Source organism: Patella vulgata, chromosome 1, assembly GCF_932274485.2.
Source record: "Patella vulgata chromosome 1, xgPatVulg1.2, whole genome shotgun sequence".
In the NCBI taxonomy this organism is placed as follows: Eukaryota; Metazoa; Mollusca; class Gastropoda; family Patellidae; genus Patella; species Patella vulgata.
This window is the reverse complement of record NC_065879.2, coordinates 32,659,786-32,683,123: the sequence shown is the minus strand read 5'-3', so window position 1 is coordinate 32,683,123 and position 23,338 is coordinate 32,659,786. Positions and strand designations below refer to the sequence as shown.

The window sequence follows — 23,338 nt, the reverse complement described above, 5'->3', positions numbered from 1 at the left end:
CTGCATTTGCAGACGCCAAAGGATAAACTTGGATGTGTGTTACGATGTTCTACAACCATTATGAACTTATTAAGTATGGCTAATGAAAAATCGGTGCCAGCTGCAGACGATTTTATTCCTGTTTTAATCTATGTCATTATTCGAGCTAACCCTCCCTGTCTCCTATCTACTATACAGTATGTGCAAAGTTTTTATGATAACCGATTAGCTGGTGAAGAGAGTTATTGGTGGTCCCAATTCTCATCAGCTGTTGAATTTATCAAGACTATGGAATATAGCGAGTGATACAAAGAAATTAAGTGATAGAAAAAAAAATTGTTTATGTACTACACATGTATCTGATTGAAAAACTGGGAATATCGTAGAAATGTCGACTTTTGTTACAAGTGACAGTTTCAATTGTTGTGTAATTTAAAAATATTTTTCAAATTTTGTCTGTGATGGTTATATTTTTGCTTTGGATAATTTTTATGTTGCTTGATTGATTAATGTTCTTGTAGATTCTCTGCAACACTACCGTAATATATATTCTTGAAAAGTCTGACAGATTAAACCTACCAATGAAATCCCATCTTTAAAATAATCTCTATTTCAGATGTAAAACAGCCACATTTAAATTCTGGTTTATTTGCCATGTTTCCAATTCTCATAAGACTTTTGGAATTTAATTTTTAGTTGTTCAGGGCCTTGTTAAACATAGCCACTTGTTGCGTCTCGTTAAATTATTTTTTTTCCTGAAGAAATAGGATGCACATTGTTTGTTAGATGTCTTTGAAGAACAAAATTCAAATTGGTATGATCTAACCGAGAAGTTGATGGAACAAATATTAAATAAAGTCAATTTTGATTTTAAATTTAAAAAATTGCCTAAAACTTACCCAGGTTCATAGGAATGAACATAATCAGTAATCAATGATGAACTGTGAAAGCGTTAAGAGAAGTTTAGTTAATGAAGTTTAGTTAATGGTTGATTATGATTTGCTAATGATTAATAATGACTAGGATATTAGTAAAACATGTACTCAATATATGGTAATGGTAAAATTTGGACTTGGGTCCAGGTACAACTAAATGGCGACCATCATTTTATGAATACCATTTCTTTTAATACATTTATTATTTATCTACATAATATTTATATGTAAATGTTTGTGATTATAATGATATTTATTTTTCTTGTGGTGCTGTTTTTACATGTTATTGGAATTATATAAAACTTATATTACAGTAACAATAATCATTTATATTATATAGATGTTTTTACATAAAGGCAGTGTTATTGACTTCTACAACCCATCGTACATGCATGTGCGAGAAATACTCTGAAAATTGAAATTATAGGCCCATCTGATGATGTATAGACTTAAGTTAACCTGTATTTACAGCATTTTGCTTTCTTAGGAATTTTTTACAAAATTTGACCAAATACCTAATTACGGTAAATGTTTTTCTCATGTTTTTGTCATTTAACATTGCTGTTTTATTTTTATCTTATACCCCCGCTCTACCATCACCTCGTTGCAACAGGAACCGCGACTTGTCGCTGAACCAAACTGTTCTCCAGCGTTGATGTGGCCATACACTGTGTGTCTGAACCCGCTAAAGTCGGATTTGATGGTGTCAGCGTATTTTAAAACAACTCTTTAACGGGACGTCTAGCTAGTAATCCGGTTTCACGTGGACTCAGATCCTACGCCGTCCAGGAATTGCTACTGCAGTAGAGGTTGCTGTTGTTAACCATTTCCTCAAATGACGAAACCGCACGTGACAATCCTGGGCAGGTGGGGTCACTCTTGTTTGGCCTGAGCTTGGGTGGTCACGTGTTGAACTTTGCTGTCAGTACCTATCCCAAAGGCGAGAAATTGTACCCTGGGAAACATTCAACAGCCTGGCTACATCTGTCTGGGATTCACCTGCTTGTAACCGACCGATAACGTTGTTGCATTGGTCTTCGTTCAGATGTGGCATCACTTGGCTCATTGGGTGTTTACATGTGCAACTGATTTTGAAACCGAGAACCCCAGAATTTTAAAGGCCTTAGGGGTTTTATGCAAAAAGCTTGCGAAGTTGTTAAACTTGTGTGTCTTGGTGCAATCAAGTGAAAACAAATTTCCACAAAAAGTATGACCCGTCATAATTAATGACTCTACATTTAAAACCAATAATGAATTTCTTTTATCATTACATTATGACATTAAAAACAAGTAAGATTTATGGAAACAACGATCCCGTTCAAATTAAAATATGATGAAAAATGGGCTGTGCATTTCTTTTTTTTAAGGGTATATATTGATTAATGACCAAAAAATTATTACAACTTTCCTAAGTTTATTGCTTCTTTATGTTTGGTTGAGTTGTAAAGTAAAACAAGATTACCTTTTTGTCCCCGCCTTTCAAAGAAAGCAGGGGACTATTCAAATGAGTTCGTCAAATGGTTGATGCTTTGGGGCACGATAACTTTGGTTATAATTAAGGGAGAATGATGAAACTCTGAGTATTGATTCATTATATCATTACCCGTACGTAACTAACGTACGAAAATTAAATGGTAGCTAGGGTGGGTCTGTCATCCAGATTGATAATTACCTTGACTAAGGAACGATCAGCAATTTGATTGGTCAAGACTTTGGAATATAACAACTCTGTTTTTAATTTTAATTGAGGTAGAATGTTTAAACTTGATGTAGATGTTCATTAAGTGAATGTCTTGACTGAGTTCAATGATTAACATTTCGAGCTAAAGCTAAGCTGAGCTAAGCAGTTTCATTGGTTGATGCTTTGGGACAAGATAACTTTGATTCTATCTGATAGAGAGTGATGAAACTTAGTGTATAGTTAATAATCAGTTTGATTGTTTGATACTTTTGAAAAAAATAAATGTGCGATTAATTAATATGTGTCATCTATTTATTTGAGGATTTCGGCGGGGGACATCAGCCTCATTGTTGGCTTGTTATATATTATAATTACATTTTAGTATGGCTATTCCAGTGAACAGTATTTAATCACAAATCAACTATTATTCTAAATTTCTGAATGGCTTAATTTTGAGAGTTTAACTGAATAGTTTTATTAAAAGTTGGCATAAATATTATGAACGGGTTTATATTTAAACATTGTGAATATTTGAACAGTTTCTCTTTATCTTACATAGCTATATATCTATTTTGCCCAGACCAATATTATTTCAGTCAAAGCAATGACAATATGGTCTGTGATGATCAAGACTACCATTACCAAACAAATCTTGGCAAAGTATTTAATAGACCATATTGAGTCAGACACTATTTTGCATAGACCAATATTTATTTCAGTCAAAGCAATGACAATATGATCTGTGGCGATCAAGACTACCATTACCAAACAAAACTTAGCAGTGGACCATTGTGTTAAATATATGTTAAGATTAATACAGTTCTAGAGTACAGAGTACTGTAATTTATTTTTTTATAACTACCATATTATTTATGTTTACATGATAGCTTTTTATAGTTGATGTATGGATATTATTGAGTAAAATAATGGCAGTTCAATTTATTTGTACAAAATCATTTTTGTTCATTTCTTTCTATTTTTTTTATTTAATGTGGACATATTGTCATTACATATACCTCCTGTCTAAGTAACTTGTTATACATATGGCATGCAATAGGGTAGTATTTTTAAAAGATTGCTTTCAAAAGGCAACATTGTTAAAGGAAGAACTCTATTGAATTTGATTTTCCGATTACTTTTGTCAATCATTTTTTTCTGTTTTCAAATATGGATTGAATTTGGACTTGGTTCAAGCCTTTTATATTTTGTCAGTAGCTTTGGTAATGGACATTGCTCATTCAACGGATTTTGCCACGCTCATACAGTACTGGTACATGTAAATACATACAAGTGTAAATTACACTAAAAATTATAAGAACTATAACTTTGATTTATGTGAAGAGTTTTTTCTACCTCACTCTTTTACAATAGAATATTTTAATCACTATTAGTGTGAATTATATCTATCCATATATTTGCTTAATTGATGTAACATACATATAAGTTATTCAGATGTGGCATGTTATTTAAATTATTGAAAGTTTTTATTAATAAATTTATATCATTCTATATTAAAGAGTTTTGATCTCTTGTGTCCTTCTGTACCAGTGGTTGTATCATTAACATCACAAAAACATTTCTGCATTGAATATATTGGTAAATTATTTCTGTAAGTATTATTTAATGTGTATTCATGGATATTTCCAATATAAACAAGCTAAAAATGTACTCAGTGTTTGTTGTCAATGAGTGAGAGAGAGTATAATTATAAGCACACATATTTATATATAGTACAAAACACAAAGAGTGTGTGGTGTTATTTTCGTTGTGTTTATTCTCACCTTGTTAATGAAGAACATGTCATAGTTTTGTTGTGTATTATATATAATTTATTTACTGTTAATATATATATAAATATATTTATCTTTTCTTGTGTATATACATGTACATGTATTCATGTATGTATACATTTTATTGTCTTAGAGAAAATAACTAGATATTGTTTTGGCGGCCACAAACTATGGCAATTCGATTGTGTGCAGCAGAAATTCCATGAGCTATCAACATAATTATTTTATACTATCACAAATTTCTGTAAAGATCTATGAAAATACTGTGGAATAATACCAGAATAATAAATGGAAACTGCTGATTATGGATAAAATGACTAAAAATAGCAAATTCCATATCTGATCTAAAATGGCTGCATGACTGACCACAATCCCAAAAATCGCACAGGTATGTGATGACAAAACAGCCCTAAAATTATTGTATTTCAGTGACTTGTTCAACCTTCCATATAAAATCATACAATTAAAGCTGGCTTTATTCGATACAATAAAATAAAAATAGATTCTGGCCAAAAAACTCTTTAGAAGACTTGTCAATAATGAAATTAACATTTAGTCAAAATATATGACTTAATTTTGCTTGATACATCTTCTGAAATAAAATCTAAAACATCTACTGGCTGTGTCTACTCAGTAAACAATGTATAATTTACAGTGCAAAATATATTGGGTAAAATACCAGCACAAAGATATACCTCCAGATGTAGGAGTGTACACACTTTACAAACTTAGATATACATTTCTAATAATACTCAAAATCTGATGTCAGAAGTTTATATAGTAGCCGAAGAGTAGATTTGATAATAGGAGAAAATCTTTGAGTAATTGTGTGTTTGGATCAGTTTGAAGTAGAAATTGTATATTTCTATTATAAACATGATGTATACTAGTATAGGATACCAGGTTCAAATAAAATTACTCTTTTGCCTATGGCTACAATGTGAATCTGTTCACTTTTTACTAATTAGCTGAACAATGTATAGATTATTCTAATATTTCTTTTACATTTACATGTATGTAAAATCATAAATAATCTAATTATGAGATTTTACTGTTATTCAACTTTCTAATTTTGATAAATTTTCATATTTCGAGTAATTAGCACAATTAATTACTTTCCTCAGTGAATGTTCGGCTATAATTTGATTTAAAAATATTTGACTGTCTTATTGATATCAATGTATGAAGATTTATATAAAATATCACCATATTATAAAAAAATTAACCATAATTTATAAAGATGTGTATGGATTTATCTATATGATGTATGTTTCTTTAAGATTCTTATCTGTATTATAATAAATACATCTAAAATATTATAGTCTTCTTATTCATCATATCCTATATTGCCCAGTTTCTTTTAAATATTCAAAGTGAATTTTTACACTTGTGCTAGATTCACACTCAAGATTTTTTTGTAATTAAATTGTCTTGATTTGCACAAGAACGGATATGGAATTCTCTCCGCTACAGATAGTCAGTGTGATATAAAAGTAAATCCCAAGTCCAGTACACATTAGGACATGTTTTATATCGGCATGCATTATAATATAGGGACAGTTAAGAAATATCCAGAGCCCAAATTCACAGCAATACAAGTGCATCAAAAAAGAGCACAAATCATAGAATTCAAATTTGGCCCAATGCATGACAGCATTGGTGAAAGATTGGATCGCTCTTTGCCACAGGATCTTGCACTGAAATCAAAGGGCCCCTTTTCTTGGAATCGGTCTCCAGTTTTGAGAACTAGTGGCGCTTCTAATAAACCCTGGGATCCTACATCAGGTGATCCATATCAAGTTTTACTTTCTGGATTCAGGGGCGGATCAAGAGGGGGGGGTTTCAGATGTGGAACAGGATGGGCACTCAAAGCACGAGATAATGATATAGACATTATGTGATATCACAATTAATGCTTTGTATCCATGAAACTGAATCACAATGTCATTGTATTAATTCATAATAAAAATTGACGTCAAACGAGGTGTTGAATTTCTCTGTTTAAAAAGCTCAATGTGTATGTATATACTGGCTAGGCGGGTAAGGCGCTGGCTCGCTAGCCTGGAGGTCGGGTGTTCGATCCCTGCATTAGCCGAGAAAGTTTATCCCGATTTTCCAGCGTGGTTCCCCCTTGTCAGTGATGCAGGACGGAGGGCCTGACAAGGACAGCTGTCTAGTCCTTCGGGTGAGACGAAAAACCGAGGTCCCGTGTAAACATTGGAATGCACGTAAAAGATCCCTTGGCAGTTGGAATTCGATATAAGAGTAGGCGATGGTGCCGCTGCCCGGGCATAATTTCCCTCGTAGCACACTGTATAGCATATGCCCGTCTTTATTAGCCCAGTATAGGAGCAGAACAGTAGGACGTTAAACCCCATTTCATTTCATTTCGTATGTATATACGCCAAAATGATGATAGAGATCATGCGGGAGGGGGGGGGCAAGATACTTTGTCTCAGGAACCAGGTAAACCCCCTGCAAAAATTCCTGGATCCGCCCCTGGGATTAGGTGTTTTAATATTTTATATTTTAATTTTTTTAATGGGTCAGAGGCTGGAGCATCTCACTATAATTTTTTCTACAACTATACAGCCTCGACCTCGAAATCTCACTGTGACACTACTGTCACCAAAGTGTTGACATAAGGAGTAAAGTAAACAATTTGATTCATTGATGCATTTATGACTAATGTCTAGGTCATATGCTATTTTATCATTTTTATGCATCCACATTCATTCTGTGTGGGTGTGTGTGTGTATGTATGTATGTGGGTCACCTACAGGCCACAATTCTTAAGTGATCATCTTGAAACTTTACATACTTATTCCTTATACCCTAAGGATGATCCTTATTGCTTCCCAGGGGCAGAGCCACACCCATTTCTTGTATTTGTTTGTTTGTCGTCTACAGACTGCATTTCTTAACGTATCATCTTGAAACTTTGCATACTTATTCTCTGTACCCTAAGGAACATCCATATTGTTTGGGGTACATGCCCTACCCCCTGGGGCAGAGCCATTCTCATTTTCTTTTGTGTGTATGTTTGTTGCCTACAGGCCACAATTCTTAAACGATTGTCTTGAAAAAAATGTTCATATGAATTCCTTGTACCCTAAGGATGATCCCTATTGCTCTGTTCCCCTCCCCAGTGACAATGCCACACCCATTTCTTGTATTTATTTGTTTGTCATCTACAGACCGGATTTCTTAATGTATCACCTTGAAACTTTGCATAGTTATTCTTTCTATCCTTAGGAACATCCCTATTGTTTGTGGTGAATGCCCAATCCCCAGGGGCAGAGCCACACCCATTTCCTTTTTGTGTGTCTGTGTGTCACTTACAGCCCGCAATGCTTAATCGATCGTCTTGAAAACTTTTTTATACTTATTCCTTATATACCATAAGGCTGACCTCTATTATTTTTGGTGCATGCCCGACCCACTGGGACAAAGCCACGCCCAATGTTTGTGTGTCTTGTTTCTCCTACAGGCCGCAATTCTTAACAGATCTTTTTGAAACTTTGCATGCCTATTCCTTATACCCTAAGGATGACCCCTAATGTTTTTTTGGTGATTGCCCAACCCCCAGGGGCAGAGCCACGATCATTTTACTTTGTGTCTTGTGTGTTGCCTACAGGCCATGATTCTTAATGGATCGTCTTTGAACTTGGGATATGTATTTCTTATAGAAGGACGACAACTGCATGTCCCGAACCCAAGGGGCAGAGCCATGCCCAATTTTTGTGTGTATCATTTACAGCCTAAGGGCGTCAACTATTGATTTTGGTGAATACCCGACCCCCAGGACAGAGCCATGCCCAATAAAGAACCAATATATGAGAAGCAAGTGTGATATTTCTTAAATCAGAATCATGCAATAAACACTTAATGAAAATAATTAGTGTGTATCTCATTTTAATTGTAGGCCTACTGGACAAATTGTTTTTATAAAAGTATTTTTATAAAGGCTTTATTTACTCTGGATATGTTTTTTTTAAATTATAGTAAACAATTTTTTTTTATTATTTACAATATATTAATTGTTGTTGTAGTTCCATTATTGAATACTTTAATTAATTATGTTGATAAGAGAGTCAAGAAGACAGGCGCTATATCATTTTCTTTGATTAGTACTTTAATAAGTCATTTATTGAACCCATACTAATATTCTAAATACAGACAGATACCCACTTGTATATTTTTTGTATACTGCAGATAATAAACCAATAGTGATCACATGACAATTATACATAGGCCTTATCACCTGTATGTTTATTTAATCAAACTACCATATTAGGTCATATCACAATATAAGTCCCTGTCCTATGTAATGTTTTTATTTATTTGACTACCATATAGGGTCACATTACAATATAATTCTAAAAGTAGTCATCTCAGTCTGGGGGAAGACAGGCATATGCCATAGTGTGCTATGAGGGAAATTTTGCCAGCTAGCCTTCAGACTACTCTTATATCAAATTTCAACTGTCTAAGGGATCTTTTAGGTGCATGCAAGTGTACACTGGACCTCATTATTTCATCCCATCTGAAAGACTAAGCATAAAAAAAGAACAAAGCACAGTTTTAATATTAGCCAATTAATGTTTATAAATGTGTATTTTGGATATAGATTTTCAAAGCAACATCTTCCAGAAATACATTGAAGACTATGAGGTTCTGGGTGACCGAGACTACATCCTTTTAAAAATTTTACGACATTGTTGCAGGACCTGAGAAGGATATAGCTGTCTAGTTGTAGGGATGGGATGAAAAACCGAGGTCCCATGTATACATTGGCTTGCACGTAAAAGATCCCTTGGCAGTTGGAGTTCGATATAAAAGAGTAGGTCATACTGCAGCTGCCCTGGCAAAATTTCCCTCATAGCATACTGTAGGGCATATCCCTGTCTTCATTTGCCCAGTCAGAGTAGAAAACCATGACATTAAACCCCATTTCATTTTCATTTCTTTTAAAAATATATTGAATGTATTGTCCCTTTAATTTGATTTTGTCTAAGATGTATAAATAGAATGCTAAGTCATAGATTAATGATCAACTCTATCGAAGCGGTGTTTGATAGGGACATTGATAACGATTAGTTTAGTCACTTGTTTAGACCAACAAGATGTATCAACAGAAACTGATTTTATGTGGATTAATGTTGATATGTGTATCAAGAGGCCATAATGAGCAAATTAATTACAACGGTATTCTCCGTACAGCGGGGGAAAAGATGCGGCATATTGCCAGTAGACATGCTTCTTCACAGCCATACTTCACAGATGAAAATGATTTGTTTAGTTCAGAGATTAGAAGAGGCTCGCTTGTAATCGAACAATTACTAGCCAATTCAAGATTATATGAAGAGTTACCACAGTTAGCTATTACTGAAAAAGTTATACAAGACATTGGCGTCACAGTTTCACCACAATGTCAAAATGATACACAATTTATGTTGAGTAGCATGTTGGCCAGGGAAAATTGGGCTTTACAGAGTAAGATATTTTCTGTTTTCATGGGAACAAAGTGGCATGATTAAGCTTCTGAAGCTTGTCCATTGATATGAGATAGATAGCTAAAGATGTTTATTGATATATGAGGTCATAGATAGCCTGTGTTAAATTTGATGTCACCCGCATCTGACTCGCTCCATCTAATAATTCATTGCGGGGTTAATGTTAATTATCAGGGGTAGAGTTGCCTCTTCCCTAACCTCATGGGGCTTTCAAGGTACACCTACCTGCCCCCCAGTAGATTCTTTAAACTATTACAAGATTCATTCATTTTGTGTGATGTGTTCATGTACAAAATATTTACATAATTTTTGTATTATTTGTAGTGTTAGATGCATTTGGTAAACCTGATGCTGGAATATTACGTGGTGCCACCAACTGGCTGGGAGATTATGAAGAATGTGTGGCTGTTGTGGCTATAAACAAGACAGAATATGCTGGAGGTTTTAAAGGAAAATATTGTTCTGGTTCTTTAGCAAAACCGGTACCATAAATTTATTATTTATTTTGTTGTTATAATTGATTGACATACAATTACAGTTTTGAGATAAATTCTTATGACGTATATAAAACCGGTACCATAAATTTATATTTTGTTTTAATTACTAAACAATTACTATTACAATTCTGAAAAAAATGCTTCTAATGTCTGAGTTCTTAGACCTATATAATATAGCTGTTACAAATCCAAACCATTGGAAATTTTTTTCATTTCTCAGAGCACTTTATGTTTATCTCAGACAGCAGTGCTGCGACCTACTATTCTACTGTTATTTGGGATTCCAACTACCAAGGGATCTTTTACCTGCACTGCCAATTGTACACAGGTTCTTGTTTTTTTTGTACCATCCCAGCAACTAGACACTTTATAGTGTGGTCTTACAAAACTGATAAGGAGAACCAATGCTCTAAGATCTATATCAACCGGTACACTGAAATCTGATGAAATGTGGTTTAGTGTCCTACTTTATTGCACAAACTCAGCAAATGTGGACAATCATATGTCATGCAGTATGCTTGAGGGAAATTTTGCCTGGTCTTCTTTTGAATTTTAATTGCCAAGGGGTTTTGTACTTGCACTATCAATTTGTACTTTGGTTTTTCAAACCTTCCAAACAAGTAGACATCCTGCACCCCTGACAAGGGAAACCTTGCTGGAAATTCCAGAGGACATTATACTTGGCAACCCGAGATAAACCCCATTACTGTGTGGTCTATACCCACTGTGCCACATTTTTACACTAAATTATCCTACGGATCATGGTAGAATTGTGATTGCATTGACTGGCAAAAATGATCCAAATACTGCAGAAGGACTAGGAATGTTTGTGGAGAGAATGTTGTCTTTGTTTTTGATGCAATATTTTTGTTTTCAGAATACAAAGCCAGCAGCACCTGGGACTATACCTACACCTGTGCCAATGCTAGGAATGTGTATACCAGATACATGTAGTAATACAGATATACAATTACTAATAAATGGATGTAAGTCAAATAATTTATATTTACATTTAAATATACTCTTCAAAAATAAGTAATTTCAGTTTCATTTTAATGTTTGAAATTTTAAGTACAAACTTAAAGATGCAAGCTGACAGTATTCATTATCATAGTTAGAAAATAGATGATGAAAAGGGAATACATCGAAAATTTCAATCATGGCCGCTGGAAGAATAACGAGTCTTGGTTGTCATTGCTACCGTTGTAATGGTAATAAACAAAGTCTTGATTATCCATTTGTTTTTTAAATTATTAACTTAAAAATAAAAACCATCCAATGATCTAGAGAGTTGATTATTGCCTTGACCTGTGAATAAATGTCTAATTAACGATTTATATAATATTTGAGGCTAAACGGAAGATCTGCATTAGGCAGATTTAGCTCTTACATAATTCATCTTTAAGTTTAACCAGTATTTTTTAAAAAGAAAATCTCACAATTTCATTTTCATTCATTATTGCTGTTGTTACATTTATTACATTACCTTTTTGATTACAGTACTAATGAGATTCAATGTTACATCATTTTCAATGCAAGGTGTCAAGTGCCAGGAAAACAATCTACCTTTTGACAGTAAAGCTACTGCTGCAATGTGAGTCATTATAAAAACTTTTCAAAACAAGATTAATTTTGCGGTAGAAAACATCTTGAGTTCACATTTCCCAAACATTAATATATTTTCTTTCTACAATCATTGCTGTAGACGCTTTATTAAAATTATCATCAAAATGACCTGAAATTTATATGCAAAATTGATGTTCGTTAGGAGAAGAAATCTATTGCTGCCAGATGATTATTTCACTTTGGCTGCCAAAATTATCATCTGAAGATTGACATAAAGATTATTAATGTTGATGTGCTTGTACATGTAAATGATCAATAATAAGGCAGGGTCACAAGGATAACATTTATAAACAGTAGTACTCCATGTAGGGTATATTCATGATATGAACAATGGGAAACATACATATAATTCTATTTCTATTACAGATGCATTCTTTCAATTTTTCTATTTTTCCTGATAATTGGAACATGTTATGACTTATATCTACGTTTTATTAAGTCAGACCCTAATATGAAAATACCTACCTTTATCAGTAAAAATAAATATTCAAGTACAAACAAAACCAGCTTAGATGAATCAAGTGCTTTGTTAAACAATTCTTCTGTATCAGAAGATAATGTTACTAATTCAACAGCAGATCACATAGTAAAAAACAATGAAAATACACAAACTGAACAAGGTAATTTAAGTTATGGTGTTTTTAATTTATTTTAATGAATAAAGCTTTGTGTCCAAGACTCCAAAGGCTATTATACTAGACATCAAGGCTCTCTCTCTCTCTGACTGGCTGGCTGAAAAAAATTTCATAAGGGCCCACTATATTCACTTAAGTGGTTTGGAGATCTTCATTGGATAGTAAAAAAAAAATTTTGATTTGACATTGTTTGAGCAAGAATTTACATTGGATGTTTTCTAATTAGAAATTTCCTCACAATTTTTCTGCCTGGTGTAGTATGCAGGGCCTGACAGTGAAGGGTATCTAGTTTTGTTTGGATAAGATAAAAGATGAGAACCTGTGGCAGCACATATTAAAGATCAAAATAAGAGTTAACCATAATGTGGCTGTCCAGGCAAAATAGTAAGATGTTAAATGGCTCTATTCTTTGGAACCTTAAAAAAGTCGAAAATGGTACTAGAAGCACATATTAATGTAATTTGAACGTATATAAAGTGATTTAATTTCAATTCTTAAAACAGTATTTGTAATTTCTTATCAATTATGTTCGGTAAAATCCTTGAAAAGTACAAATTGAAGGCAGTTGTTTACGTCTGCTTAGTCGATGCTGCACATTATTATTAATTATTTTTTTGTCTTTTGTGAATCAGCCACTACTAATTACTTCCACACTGTCTTGTGGGATATGTTTTTCTTTGTTCATTATAAATAGTAGCCAAACCATAAAATGTCCCTTGTGTCTTAGATCTTAGGATCCCATATTTTTCACAGCAAGATAACAAAATCAATATTGATTGAAATGGATCAATATTGAATTTTAATTTATGTTTTTAATTGAGAATATGAAAAATATGTGACCCGCTCCCACAAACCAGGCTCTTGGTCATTTTTATGACAATAGAGCTGGCAGCATATTGAAAAGTCCACAGCCTACATACAATTTTTTCTAATTTTGACGTAACATCTGGAATTGAGTTCGGCTCATTCATGACAAATAGAAGGCACACAGTTTATTTGTTTGTGCCCGTAGTACAAAATAATGTTGTCGGACAAGCGCCTGGTTTAGTGAGAGTTATTGAGTTAGAGGTTTAGAACCTTTAAAACCAATTTCATTTCATTAAAGAAATAGCAAGTTTGATCCTACATGTACATGGTAATATGTAGTTTATGTTTTTTTTAGATACTTTAGCTAAAATCATCCTGGCTTTCTCTGTTTATACTAATGGTGCCAAAATACTGGACACTAATCAACCCAAAGATTCCTTAAGAGCAGTACATGGAATTCGTTTTCTCAGCATGTCATGGGTGATACTGGGACATACTTTTGCCTTTGCTCTAGTGTATCTTACAGGTTTGTTCAAAATTTGTTATGGGACAACTTTTAGTAGATAAGATAAGATAAGATTTTATTGTTTTATTTTATTTATTAACACCCATTGCAGGCTGCATACAATTCATATACATACCATAAGGAACATAGAATAAAAAAAAATATACATATTTTACATATATATTTATAAGAATACGCAACATGAAATACAGGTGGGGTGTTGGATGGCTGAATGGTTAGCGTGCACGCGCTCTATCATAAAGTCTGTCATTGAGTCGACTGGCGTGGTTTCGAATCCCCGGATGTACGTGACAAGGAGTAGGGTCGCCTGTCTAACCTCGTGGGTTTTCTCCAGGTCCCCCGGTTTCCTCCCACTGCTAAAGACCCCTACGCGCAAGCGAATTATGTAAATAAAATTAAACCATATGTTAGTCCCGAAATGACCTAGTTTGTGTCGAGTGGACATTAAACCCCATTTCTCTCTCTCTCTCTCTGAAATACAGGTTCATGTTAAAAGTGAGAATATATTTCAGAAACATTATTTCAAAAATACAAATTCCATTTTGGATCATTGGTTCAGTCATGGGTTTCATTTCATATTTACTGTCTTCTGTTCATCTATTACATAATTAACTTCTGTTCCTAAACCATTTGACTGATATCAGCCACTTGATGGTACATTGTTTAGGTATTCAGATTTATTCAATATGTCCTCTTCCTAACCAGTTCTTGTCCTAAACCACTCAATGGATTCCAACCAAATTTGGTAGATATGTTGCTTTGATGGTAAATAGGATTGATCAAGGTCCTGTGTTCACTTTGGTGTTTATGTGAAAGAACTCTTGACAGCTCAAATTCAGAATAAGAGTAGGCTGTAGCACCCCGGATGGAGCAGAAAAGCAGGCCAATATGAATTGCATATTTCACTCAAAAGATTAGTAACAAGAGATTGAAATTTGTTTAAAATTTTAGTTGAGCCAAAAGAAATTTCTCTTTTGTACTTACTATAGTACCATATGTATTGTTTTTTTTAAGATAACCTATATCCGTATATGTTGACAAGTTTTTCAAGACAGTCATTTTCTGCTATAATTAATGCTCTGGTATCAGTTGATTCTTTCTTTACATTAAGGTAAGTCTATTTCAAATAAGTTATAACAATACGTACAACTTAGTATGCATTTGATATGTCATTCCTTCCTGGGTATCAATTGTTTAGCACCTTGGATGTGGGTTGGGACATCACTTTTGGGGATCAGTCATTTTGATAGGCCCACCTTATGTCTTTGGGCTATATTGTCATCACCCCTGTCTGTCTGTCAGATCACAATTCTAGTAAATCAGAGTTTGTGAGATTCTTTTTTTCATACTTGCTGAAATTGTTCATCTGTTGTCATAAGGAGGAAGCTCTCTGAAATTAAGAATGAAGATTTATTTTTTTACGCCCCACATGGAAATGTCGACATATATTGCTGTCACCCCCGTCCGTCCGTCCGTCCGTCTGTCCACAATTTCTTTGTAGAGCCTCTAACGCCAAAAGTTATGATCCGATTGTTTTAAAATTGATGTATGTTGTTGACATTAGTGAGATGAAGAAGCCTATTTAATTTCAATAATTTCATCCGAGAGTCGATCGAGCGCCAGCTGATCTGATCTGATCTCTACAAGTTAACTGACCACCACAAGAGGAAACACTCATTAGGGGGCAGGATGTCATCGCTACCTTACACTTTTTGAGAGCACTACACCATTGTTTTCAGAGCACAGTTTTCTTATTTTCGGCCGTGGCATCATTTAAATATGTGAAACAGAGGTCTATTGAATTTCAGCTATTTCCATCAATTATTTCTAGTATGGCCCTTGTTTTACTTTGTGAACGTTCGAATGACAAAACTTATCATCCAATCTGTATGAAATTTATATGCAGTATTTAAATTAGTAAAATGAAAAAGCATTTCAAAATTTTCTGTAAATTACTTCCAAACCCTCAAACAACAAAAATTATAACCTGATTAGTATGAAATTGTCTTGTAAATGCTCCCAATTACCTACAAAAGAATAAATGTGGGCGTATGTTTTGTTGCCTGGCAACCTATCTTATAGCCCCTTTCTCAAACTATATTTATGCTAGTCATTCAGAAATTAAGAGCCCCTCATCGATTTTAAATGAAGTAATTGCTTCTGTTACAAAAAAGCCTTTATACAGCTTGCAATAGAGTAATTACTGCTTTGACTGATCAACATCATGTGCAGAACGCTGCACATGGACATTGGTTAATGTCTGGCAATGCTTTGTTTATTTTCTTGATCAATAATCATCATAGAAATAACTTAGTTTTTGGAATTTACATATAGTGTGCATATATATTTTTATGAAACACGATTATTAAATTAAAATTCATTTATTTGTATAATTTAGTGGTTTGTTGGTGGCTTATGTTGTTTTAACTGAGATGAAAAAAAATAATGGAAGAGTTAATTGGTTTATGTTTTATTTTCATAGATTTTGGAGGTAAGTTCCATATCATAAATCTTTGATAAAATTTAAATTCTATAAAATTCTGCAAATATGTTTTAGGAAAGAATCAAAAAAATGATAAAAAGATTAATTTCTGTGATGTCCTCTTTAAAATTTGACAGACATATAATCATTGTCATTCATATATATTTCACTGAAGATGACTATACATTGTGATATTTACTAATTTGTTAATTGCAGTCTATATGATTGTATTAAAGAAGTTAAGTCTCTAACTCAATATCATCCAAAATCTTCGACATTGAAAACACAATTTATTTGTCGGTTTAAATCAACCATTGATGTTGTGATCCTACCGGGAAAAGTTGGCCTTCTGATATCCAATATTTAAAGACAAAATAAACATTTTACAATTAGTACACGAATCGTGTACCATTATGCGTTTCAGCGCTATTTGTAATAAGGGACTCGAAAAACGAGGCTAGGCATATTCCACAAGTCATGTCAAACGGTGACATCATATTCTTATCTGGAGAGCATGCCCAATAAATACTATCGGCGTAGACTGGAATAACCAGACGCTAGAGATTGAAATATGATTGAGAATACTGGCGTATTTCGCGGAACCTAACTGATTCGAAATTACAGTAAAAACAGAAACAATTGAATGTAAATCAATTTATATACATGCATATTACATAATTGATGCGTTGCGACCCATTTGTGTCAATTTCTAGGTCCCAAATATTAGCGACTTTGCTCCTTTAATGATAGATGTTTATTTATATTAATAGATTAACTCCAGTCTATATGATGGTGTTAATGATAGATGTTTGTTTACTCCGTTATATTGGTGATGGTCCATTATGGCCACAAAAAGGGTTTGAACTAAATGAATGTCGTGATACATGGTGGACTAATTTACTTTATATAAACAACTTGGTTAAAAATGACCATCAAGTAAGTTGACAATCCAGATCTTTGCTTTATAAAACACATTCTTACTAAATAATATTATAAATTGCGAAGAAAAGAAAACACTGATGGATGAACTATAGCCTGCTCTCTCAGCCTAGATGGAAGTGGATGTAACACCCCTAGTAGTAGTGAACCAGGCAAGAGGTACTGAATCAATCTGTTTCACAGAGATTTACGAAAGTCTTCTAATTACTCTGTAAAAGATGACTGTTTTCAAGACATAACGTCACACCACGCGGCGTCAATCATGGCGCGTGAATTGTTTACATAAGGTGTTACTGGTCCGGGCAGAATGGTGCATTTACTCATTTTACATACCCATTTACACTAAATAGGACATTTTTTACTTACATATAATTCAAATACCTTTATTTATTTTTCTAATGCTTAAAAAAAATGTTCTAGAATTTAATTTGCAGAAGGAAAACGGTTAATATTGGGAGCTCATTAAGCCGCACCGATGTCATCCCTATCAGTGATTGTAGTAGCCAAGCGAATATTCACTGATGATCACAGTGGTACTGAATATCGAGTTATCTAAGAATTAAAGTCGAGCCATATATATTGGAATATGCTGTATTTTGTCATTTTAGTGAGTTTTATTATTAAAATAATAAAACTCACATACATGCAATTTCAGTATAGTTTGTGTCTTGTCCCCAGGTTTTCCTTACTATACATAGTCTTAGTACTTATTTTTTTATGCCTGTATATATTTCAGTGTTTTGGTTGGTCGTGGTACTTGGCCAATGACATGCAGTTTTATGTTTTGAGTCCATTGATGTTGGTTCTTCTCTTCATGTAAGTTATTTTCTAAATCCAGTGGGGTCGTCTGTACTGTAGAGAGTCATCTGTTAAACGAGAAAAGCTACTAAAGGGCATCTTCCAGAGAAAATTTTGCAATAGAAAGGAATGAGCTAAAATCCACTCCTGATATTATAAGAATTGTCAGTGAATTGAAATCTGGTACACTGCTGTATTGAGTAAAGTTACAGATCAAGCTCACATATTTTTTGTGATTCCACTTATTGTTTTGCAGAATTATTTTAGGCTAAGCTGTGTGGTATTTGATTGTAGGTTTGGTACACTGCTGTATATAGCTGAGTTTCATTCGATTTGACTTAAGAAACAATAGAAATTATGTTTTCATGAATTATTTTATTTTAAACTTGAGGTGTTTGATTGAAGGTTGGCACATTGCTGTTTGTAGTAGATCAAGTTACGTTTCATTAGATTCTATTAGATTTTTACTGAATTATGGCCCTGTATTGACTTAAAATCAATGAGAATGCGGTTTTTCATAAAATTTTTCATAGAATTTATTCTATCCACAAGTATAGGTATTTGAATATTATATTCACAGAAATGTATTTGTAATATCAGCCTTTTATAAATGCATGCTTGAGCAAACTTGTTTATCTTATTTTCTAGGTCAATGTTTTGGGGCTCTATTGTTTTGATCGGATTTCTGTTTGCAATCTGGTTGACAACTGGTCTTGTGAGCAGGTTGGAACATATAGCACCAGGTCCAACTTACCAGATGGAGGGAGCGTAAGTACAAACTTTTTTACCACCTGGCTATTTGCCCCAGAGTAGTAATACAGTACTGACCGCTAGCTATTACATAAAGTAAACTCAAGTCAGTACTACTATTTAATAAGGTCCTAGGCCTACTCTATCATTACAATCTATACAAGATGGAGCACAAGTAGAAATCTTTTTACAGCCTAGCTTTACAACATAAAAGTAAACTCAGTCATTACTACTATCATTATACCAGGCCTAATCGGGTAGATCTATTGGTAATGGTGCTCAAAGAAGAATAAGAGATATAGATTGGGTGATCTTATAAATCAAGATGTGTTCAGAATAATAACAGTCCATAGATTTCTGATCAATTGCATATTTATTAAACTTCTCATGTTAATTTTGACAATTCATAGATATAAGATGATTACAGATATCAAACTGAAAGTAGGACTTTAAATGTGTTTGATTTTTCAGAGATACTACAGCTTATATGAATGATTATTATTATGCTCCATATTGTCGAATGGGACCATATATTGCTGGTATAGCAGCTGGTTATATCCTCTATATCACAGCCCAAAAAATCAAAATAAGAAAGGTATGTTTATATTGTTATATTGTTGTAGATTTTCATTGACCCTGTTCGTCCACACTTAACTTTATTTTTACTACAGAGTTCAAATCTTCACCTATTTTCATAAAATAATTTGGCCGCAAGTACTCTTTTCTGCAGGTTATTGCGGCCCCTGGACCCACGCCTATAAGGACCTAGGATGGAAGCCCCCCCAATCAAGAATTGCTTCCGCCGGCCCTGTAGCTATAATGAAGCGTGTAAATTTGGGACTTTTTGTTAGTTGGAGTGATGTACTAGCTTATGAAATTGACACTATGCTCTAATTTTAAAAAATGTTCACAGTCTTGTGGCCCCCTCCCCCCAACACTTTATACTGTTACCCGCCACTGCTTATATGCCCACCATCAACGAAAGTCAATTATGCTGGCTAATAAAATTTTGTATAGCTTCTGTATTTCAGATAATGGCAATTATAATATGGTTTATAGCTACTGCATCTGCTCTAGCCATGGTATATGGTTTATATGACTATACCATGTTCCCTATTGAATTAGAGCTTCTTATGGGAGTGTTGTTAATCATTGCTTCTTAATATAAGTGAATTTAACCATATAAAAGTGTTGTTAATCACTGTTTCATATATAAGTGTTATCAATTATTGCTTTTGATATAAGTGTTGTTAATCATTGCTTATATATCCCCCAACAACAAAGTCACTTATGCTGGCTATTAACATTTTGGAGGGCTTCTGTATTTTCAGATAACAGCAATGATTATATGGTTTATAGCTGCTGGATCTGCTCTAGCCATTGTATATGGTTTATATGACTATGCCAATGGTTCTGTAGCAACAAAAGATGTTGGTGCATTCTATAATACTGTACATAGAACTGTATGGGGAGCATGTGTATCATGGGTGGTGATCGCATGTACTACCGGTTATGGAGGTAGTATTTATTTATTTACTCATACATTTTGACTACTAACTTTAGAGAAAATGTAGTGTACCAGACAAATATGCCGAATGGTATAACGTGGCTCTTGAATAATTTTGATTCAGCCTTGATTAATTTGGATTCAGACTGTTATGCATATTTCAATACATCTTTGATCACATCAACGGTTCAAATCTATTTTCATTTGGTAGGAGAAAACCACAAAATCTTGTATAACTACAAGGTTATGGCTCCAAAGACTAAATAAAAGAATTAATGTGACAATATACCGGTCGTCTATTTACAGTGTCTGAAAATTATAAATAGTACAGGTATTAGGATGTTCTGAAATGACTACTTGGCAACTGAGGTTAACTTATTTAAAGAATATCATTCTCTGACTATAAATTTGGCAAACATATATAGACATGGTTATCCAGACAGCTACACAGCATGGAATATGTGGACTGTATGAAAACTGTAAGTGGCACAGAGTTTCAGATAGTTGCACAGGACAAGGATTTAAGGTTTCACCATAGATTTGCTAACTCAAAAATATATATAGGGCTATTGTTTTAACTAATAAATGATTGTGGAAACATGCAAGTAATCTAAAATACATCTGGTATCATGCACGTTAATACAGATTAATGGAGCACCATTTTACACTCTCATGCTTGTTTTATCTTATATAGTTATACAGATAACAATTCCTATCAATATCTATCTATCTGTACTAATATTTGTGACTGTCGTTTGTCTGTCTGTCTGTCTGTTCGTAGTTGGCGGCTACACTAGGTCTGCCCCAAGTCTGAAATTTTGGGTATAGGGGTAGCTCGGACCGGGGAGTAACATAGGTCAGGTGGCATTAGTCTACCACTTTCGGTTTCGGGGTTATGACCCCCGAGCAAAGCCGGGCATTCTTCTAGTATGTAATATTTATATTAAATGATATTTTGAAATCAATATTGGTAATAATAGCATTTTGACTGCATAGAGTACACATGGGACTTTAATAATGTACAAATGTGGTCTTTTACCTTAGTGTACGTATTTGTGTAATATTTTGTGTTTGTTGTTATAGGTTTTGTGAATACTATTTTATCATGGAAAGGATTTATACCATTGAGTCGACTATCTTACTGTGCCTATTTAGTTCATCCACTGGTCATGTTTTCGTTTTATTTTAGTAATAGAAAACCATTATTTTTATATGATGTTGGTATGGTAAGTTTTATTAAAATATTTTTGATATTTGAGACCAAAAAGTTACTGATGCAGTCAAATTTGGCAAGTCATGGTAACAGTTAACAATGAAGATTATGTACCTATCTAGACTCTTTTAAGATTAGATGCTTCAACTTTTATGTGTATTTGCACATGGAGTTCACATGTTAAATTCAAGTATTGAAACCATTGTTATTTTTAAATACTTGTTATTATAACATTAAAGCTAAAGTGTACCCTAGAATTTTTTTTACATATTTGAAGATCAAACTGATTATTTGCTTTGTCTTTCTCTTCAGGTTTACTATTACTTTGGCAACATGGTGGCCTCTTATGCAATAGCATTTATAGTATCACTGGCCTTTGAGGCACCAATGATGGGTTTGGAAAAAGCTATATTTAAACGAGACAAAAAATAGGTCGTCATCAAATTGAAGCAAACGTGATATTTATTAGATTATAATTATAAATCAAGAGCTAAGTTATTTTGATTGGTGATGACTGGTGGAACAAATTGATTTATTTTGAAATCTTAAATAGATGTTAAAAATAACTTCCCGCGTACAAACTGGGTGATTTAATGATATATTTGGACTAAAAACATATTCAAACTAATTAATCTATCAAAATTTCTCTTTAAATCCTTCTCAAAACATTGTTTTCGCAAGGGAATACCCCTGCTATAAAAAAATCTGTTAAAAGGAAGTCATGTTTGTTTCATGTGACTTGGCTGATAGCTACCTAGCAACGGGTGCAGATCCGGAGGAGAATTTATTGTATATACAAGATGATGTCGTCTTTAATCGCCGTCCATTTATCATAAATATTGAAGCCAAATTAAATTTTCAGATCATCCACTGTCCACGTCATTTTCCATGGTTTTTATCACAGGAACTGTTGTACTTTAAGCCCTTTATCAAGTTTATCAACGAGTGCTTACTAACGCTGAGAGATCAAACAATCTTCGCGTGCAGCCTTTGACTTCACACAAGCCGACATTTCTAATCGTCAGGATGACAGTTAGGGAAACCCTTACATTTTTGTCCTGGATGTGCTCAATGGGTGTTTTTCAGGGAATCATTTTTGGGTATCCATGGAATCAAATTTTACTTAAAGTATCTAAGTCTCTAACTCAATATCATTAAAAATCTTCGACATTGAAAACACAAATTATTTGTCAATTTGAATTAACATTGTTTCTTGTGATCTTACAGTTAAAAGATGGGCTCCTGAAATCCAATATTCAAGACAAAATAAAAAATTTGTCTTTGGCACACGAATTGTGTACCATAATGCGTTTCAGTGCCATTTGGAGCAAGGGACTCAAAGAACGAGGCTAGACATATTCCACAAGTCATGTCAAATGGTGACGCTATATTCTTATCTGGAGAGCATGCGCAATAAATACCATCGGTTTAGACTGGAATAACCAGACGCTAAAGATCGTCTTCAATTGAGACTTCTTGCATATTTGCCGAACCTAACTGATTAGAAATTGCAGTAAAAACAGAAACGATTGAATGTTATTAATCAGTTTATATACATTCATATTACATTATTATATGCGTTGCGACCCATTTGTGTAAATTTCTAGATCCCAAATATAAGCGATTTAGCTCCTTTAAAGCTGGTATATAAAAGTCC

General features: G+C 33.6%; 2 protein-coding genes across 2 annotated transcripts in view; both read left to right on the top strand.

Moving 5' to 3' along the window:
* The window catches only part of LOC126812149 (GTPase-activating protein and VPS9 domain-containing protein 1), a 36,352-nt gene extending 30,726 nt beyond the window's left edge, over positions 1-5,626 (top strand). The window contains exon 21 of the mRNA XM_050538421.2: positions 13-5,626. Within this exon, the coding sequence (XP_050394378.1) occupies positions 13-285 (273 nt within the window). The 3' untranslated portion in view covers positions 286-5,626. The remainder of the gene's footprint in view (positions 1-12) is intronic.
* A 3,675-nt stretch (positions 5,627-9,301) lies between these two features.
* Positions 9,302-23,338, top strand: LOC126816057 (nose resistant to fluoxetine protein 6). The gene is made up of 16 exons (XM_050542196.2): positions 9,302-9,881; positions 10,226-10,383; positions 11,276-11,384; positions 11,899-11,992; positions 12,391-12,644; positions 13,822-13,992; positions 15,007-15,103; positions 16,391-16,483; positions 17,245-17,410; positions 18,150-18,229; positions 18,860-18,979; positions 19,433-19,556; positions 20,293-20,479; positions 21,552-21,694; positions 21,994-22,113; positions 22,909-23,338. The coding sequence occupies exons 1-15, from the start codon at positions 9,512-9,514 to the stop codon at positions 22,111-22,113; spliced, it is 2,286 nt and encodes a 761-aa protein (XP_050398153.1). The 5' UTR covers positions 9,302-9,511; the 3' UTR covers positions 22,909-23,338.

Bases quoted from the DNA above. Each gene is read 5' to 3' on its own strand.
- LOC126816057 (XM_050542196.2), top strand. From the start codon at position 9,512: ATGTATCAACAGAAACTGATTTTATGTGGATTAATGTTGATATGTGTA. The intron at 11,385-11,898 runs GTAAGTCAAATA...TTTTGATTACAG, and splicing joins ACAATTACTAATAAATGGAT to TACTAATGAGATTCAATGTT. The intron at 18,230-18,859 runs GTAAGTTATTTT...CTTATTTTCTAG, and splicing joins ATGTTGGTTCTTCTCTTCAT to GTCAATGTTTTGGGGCTCTA.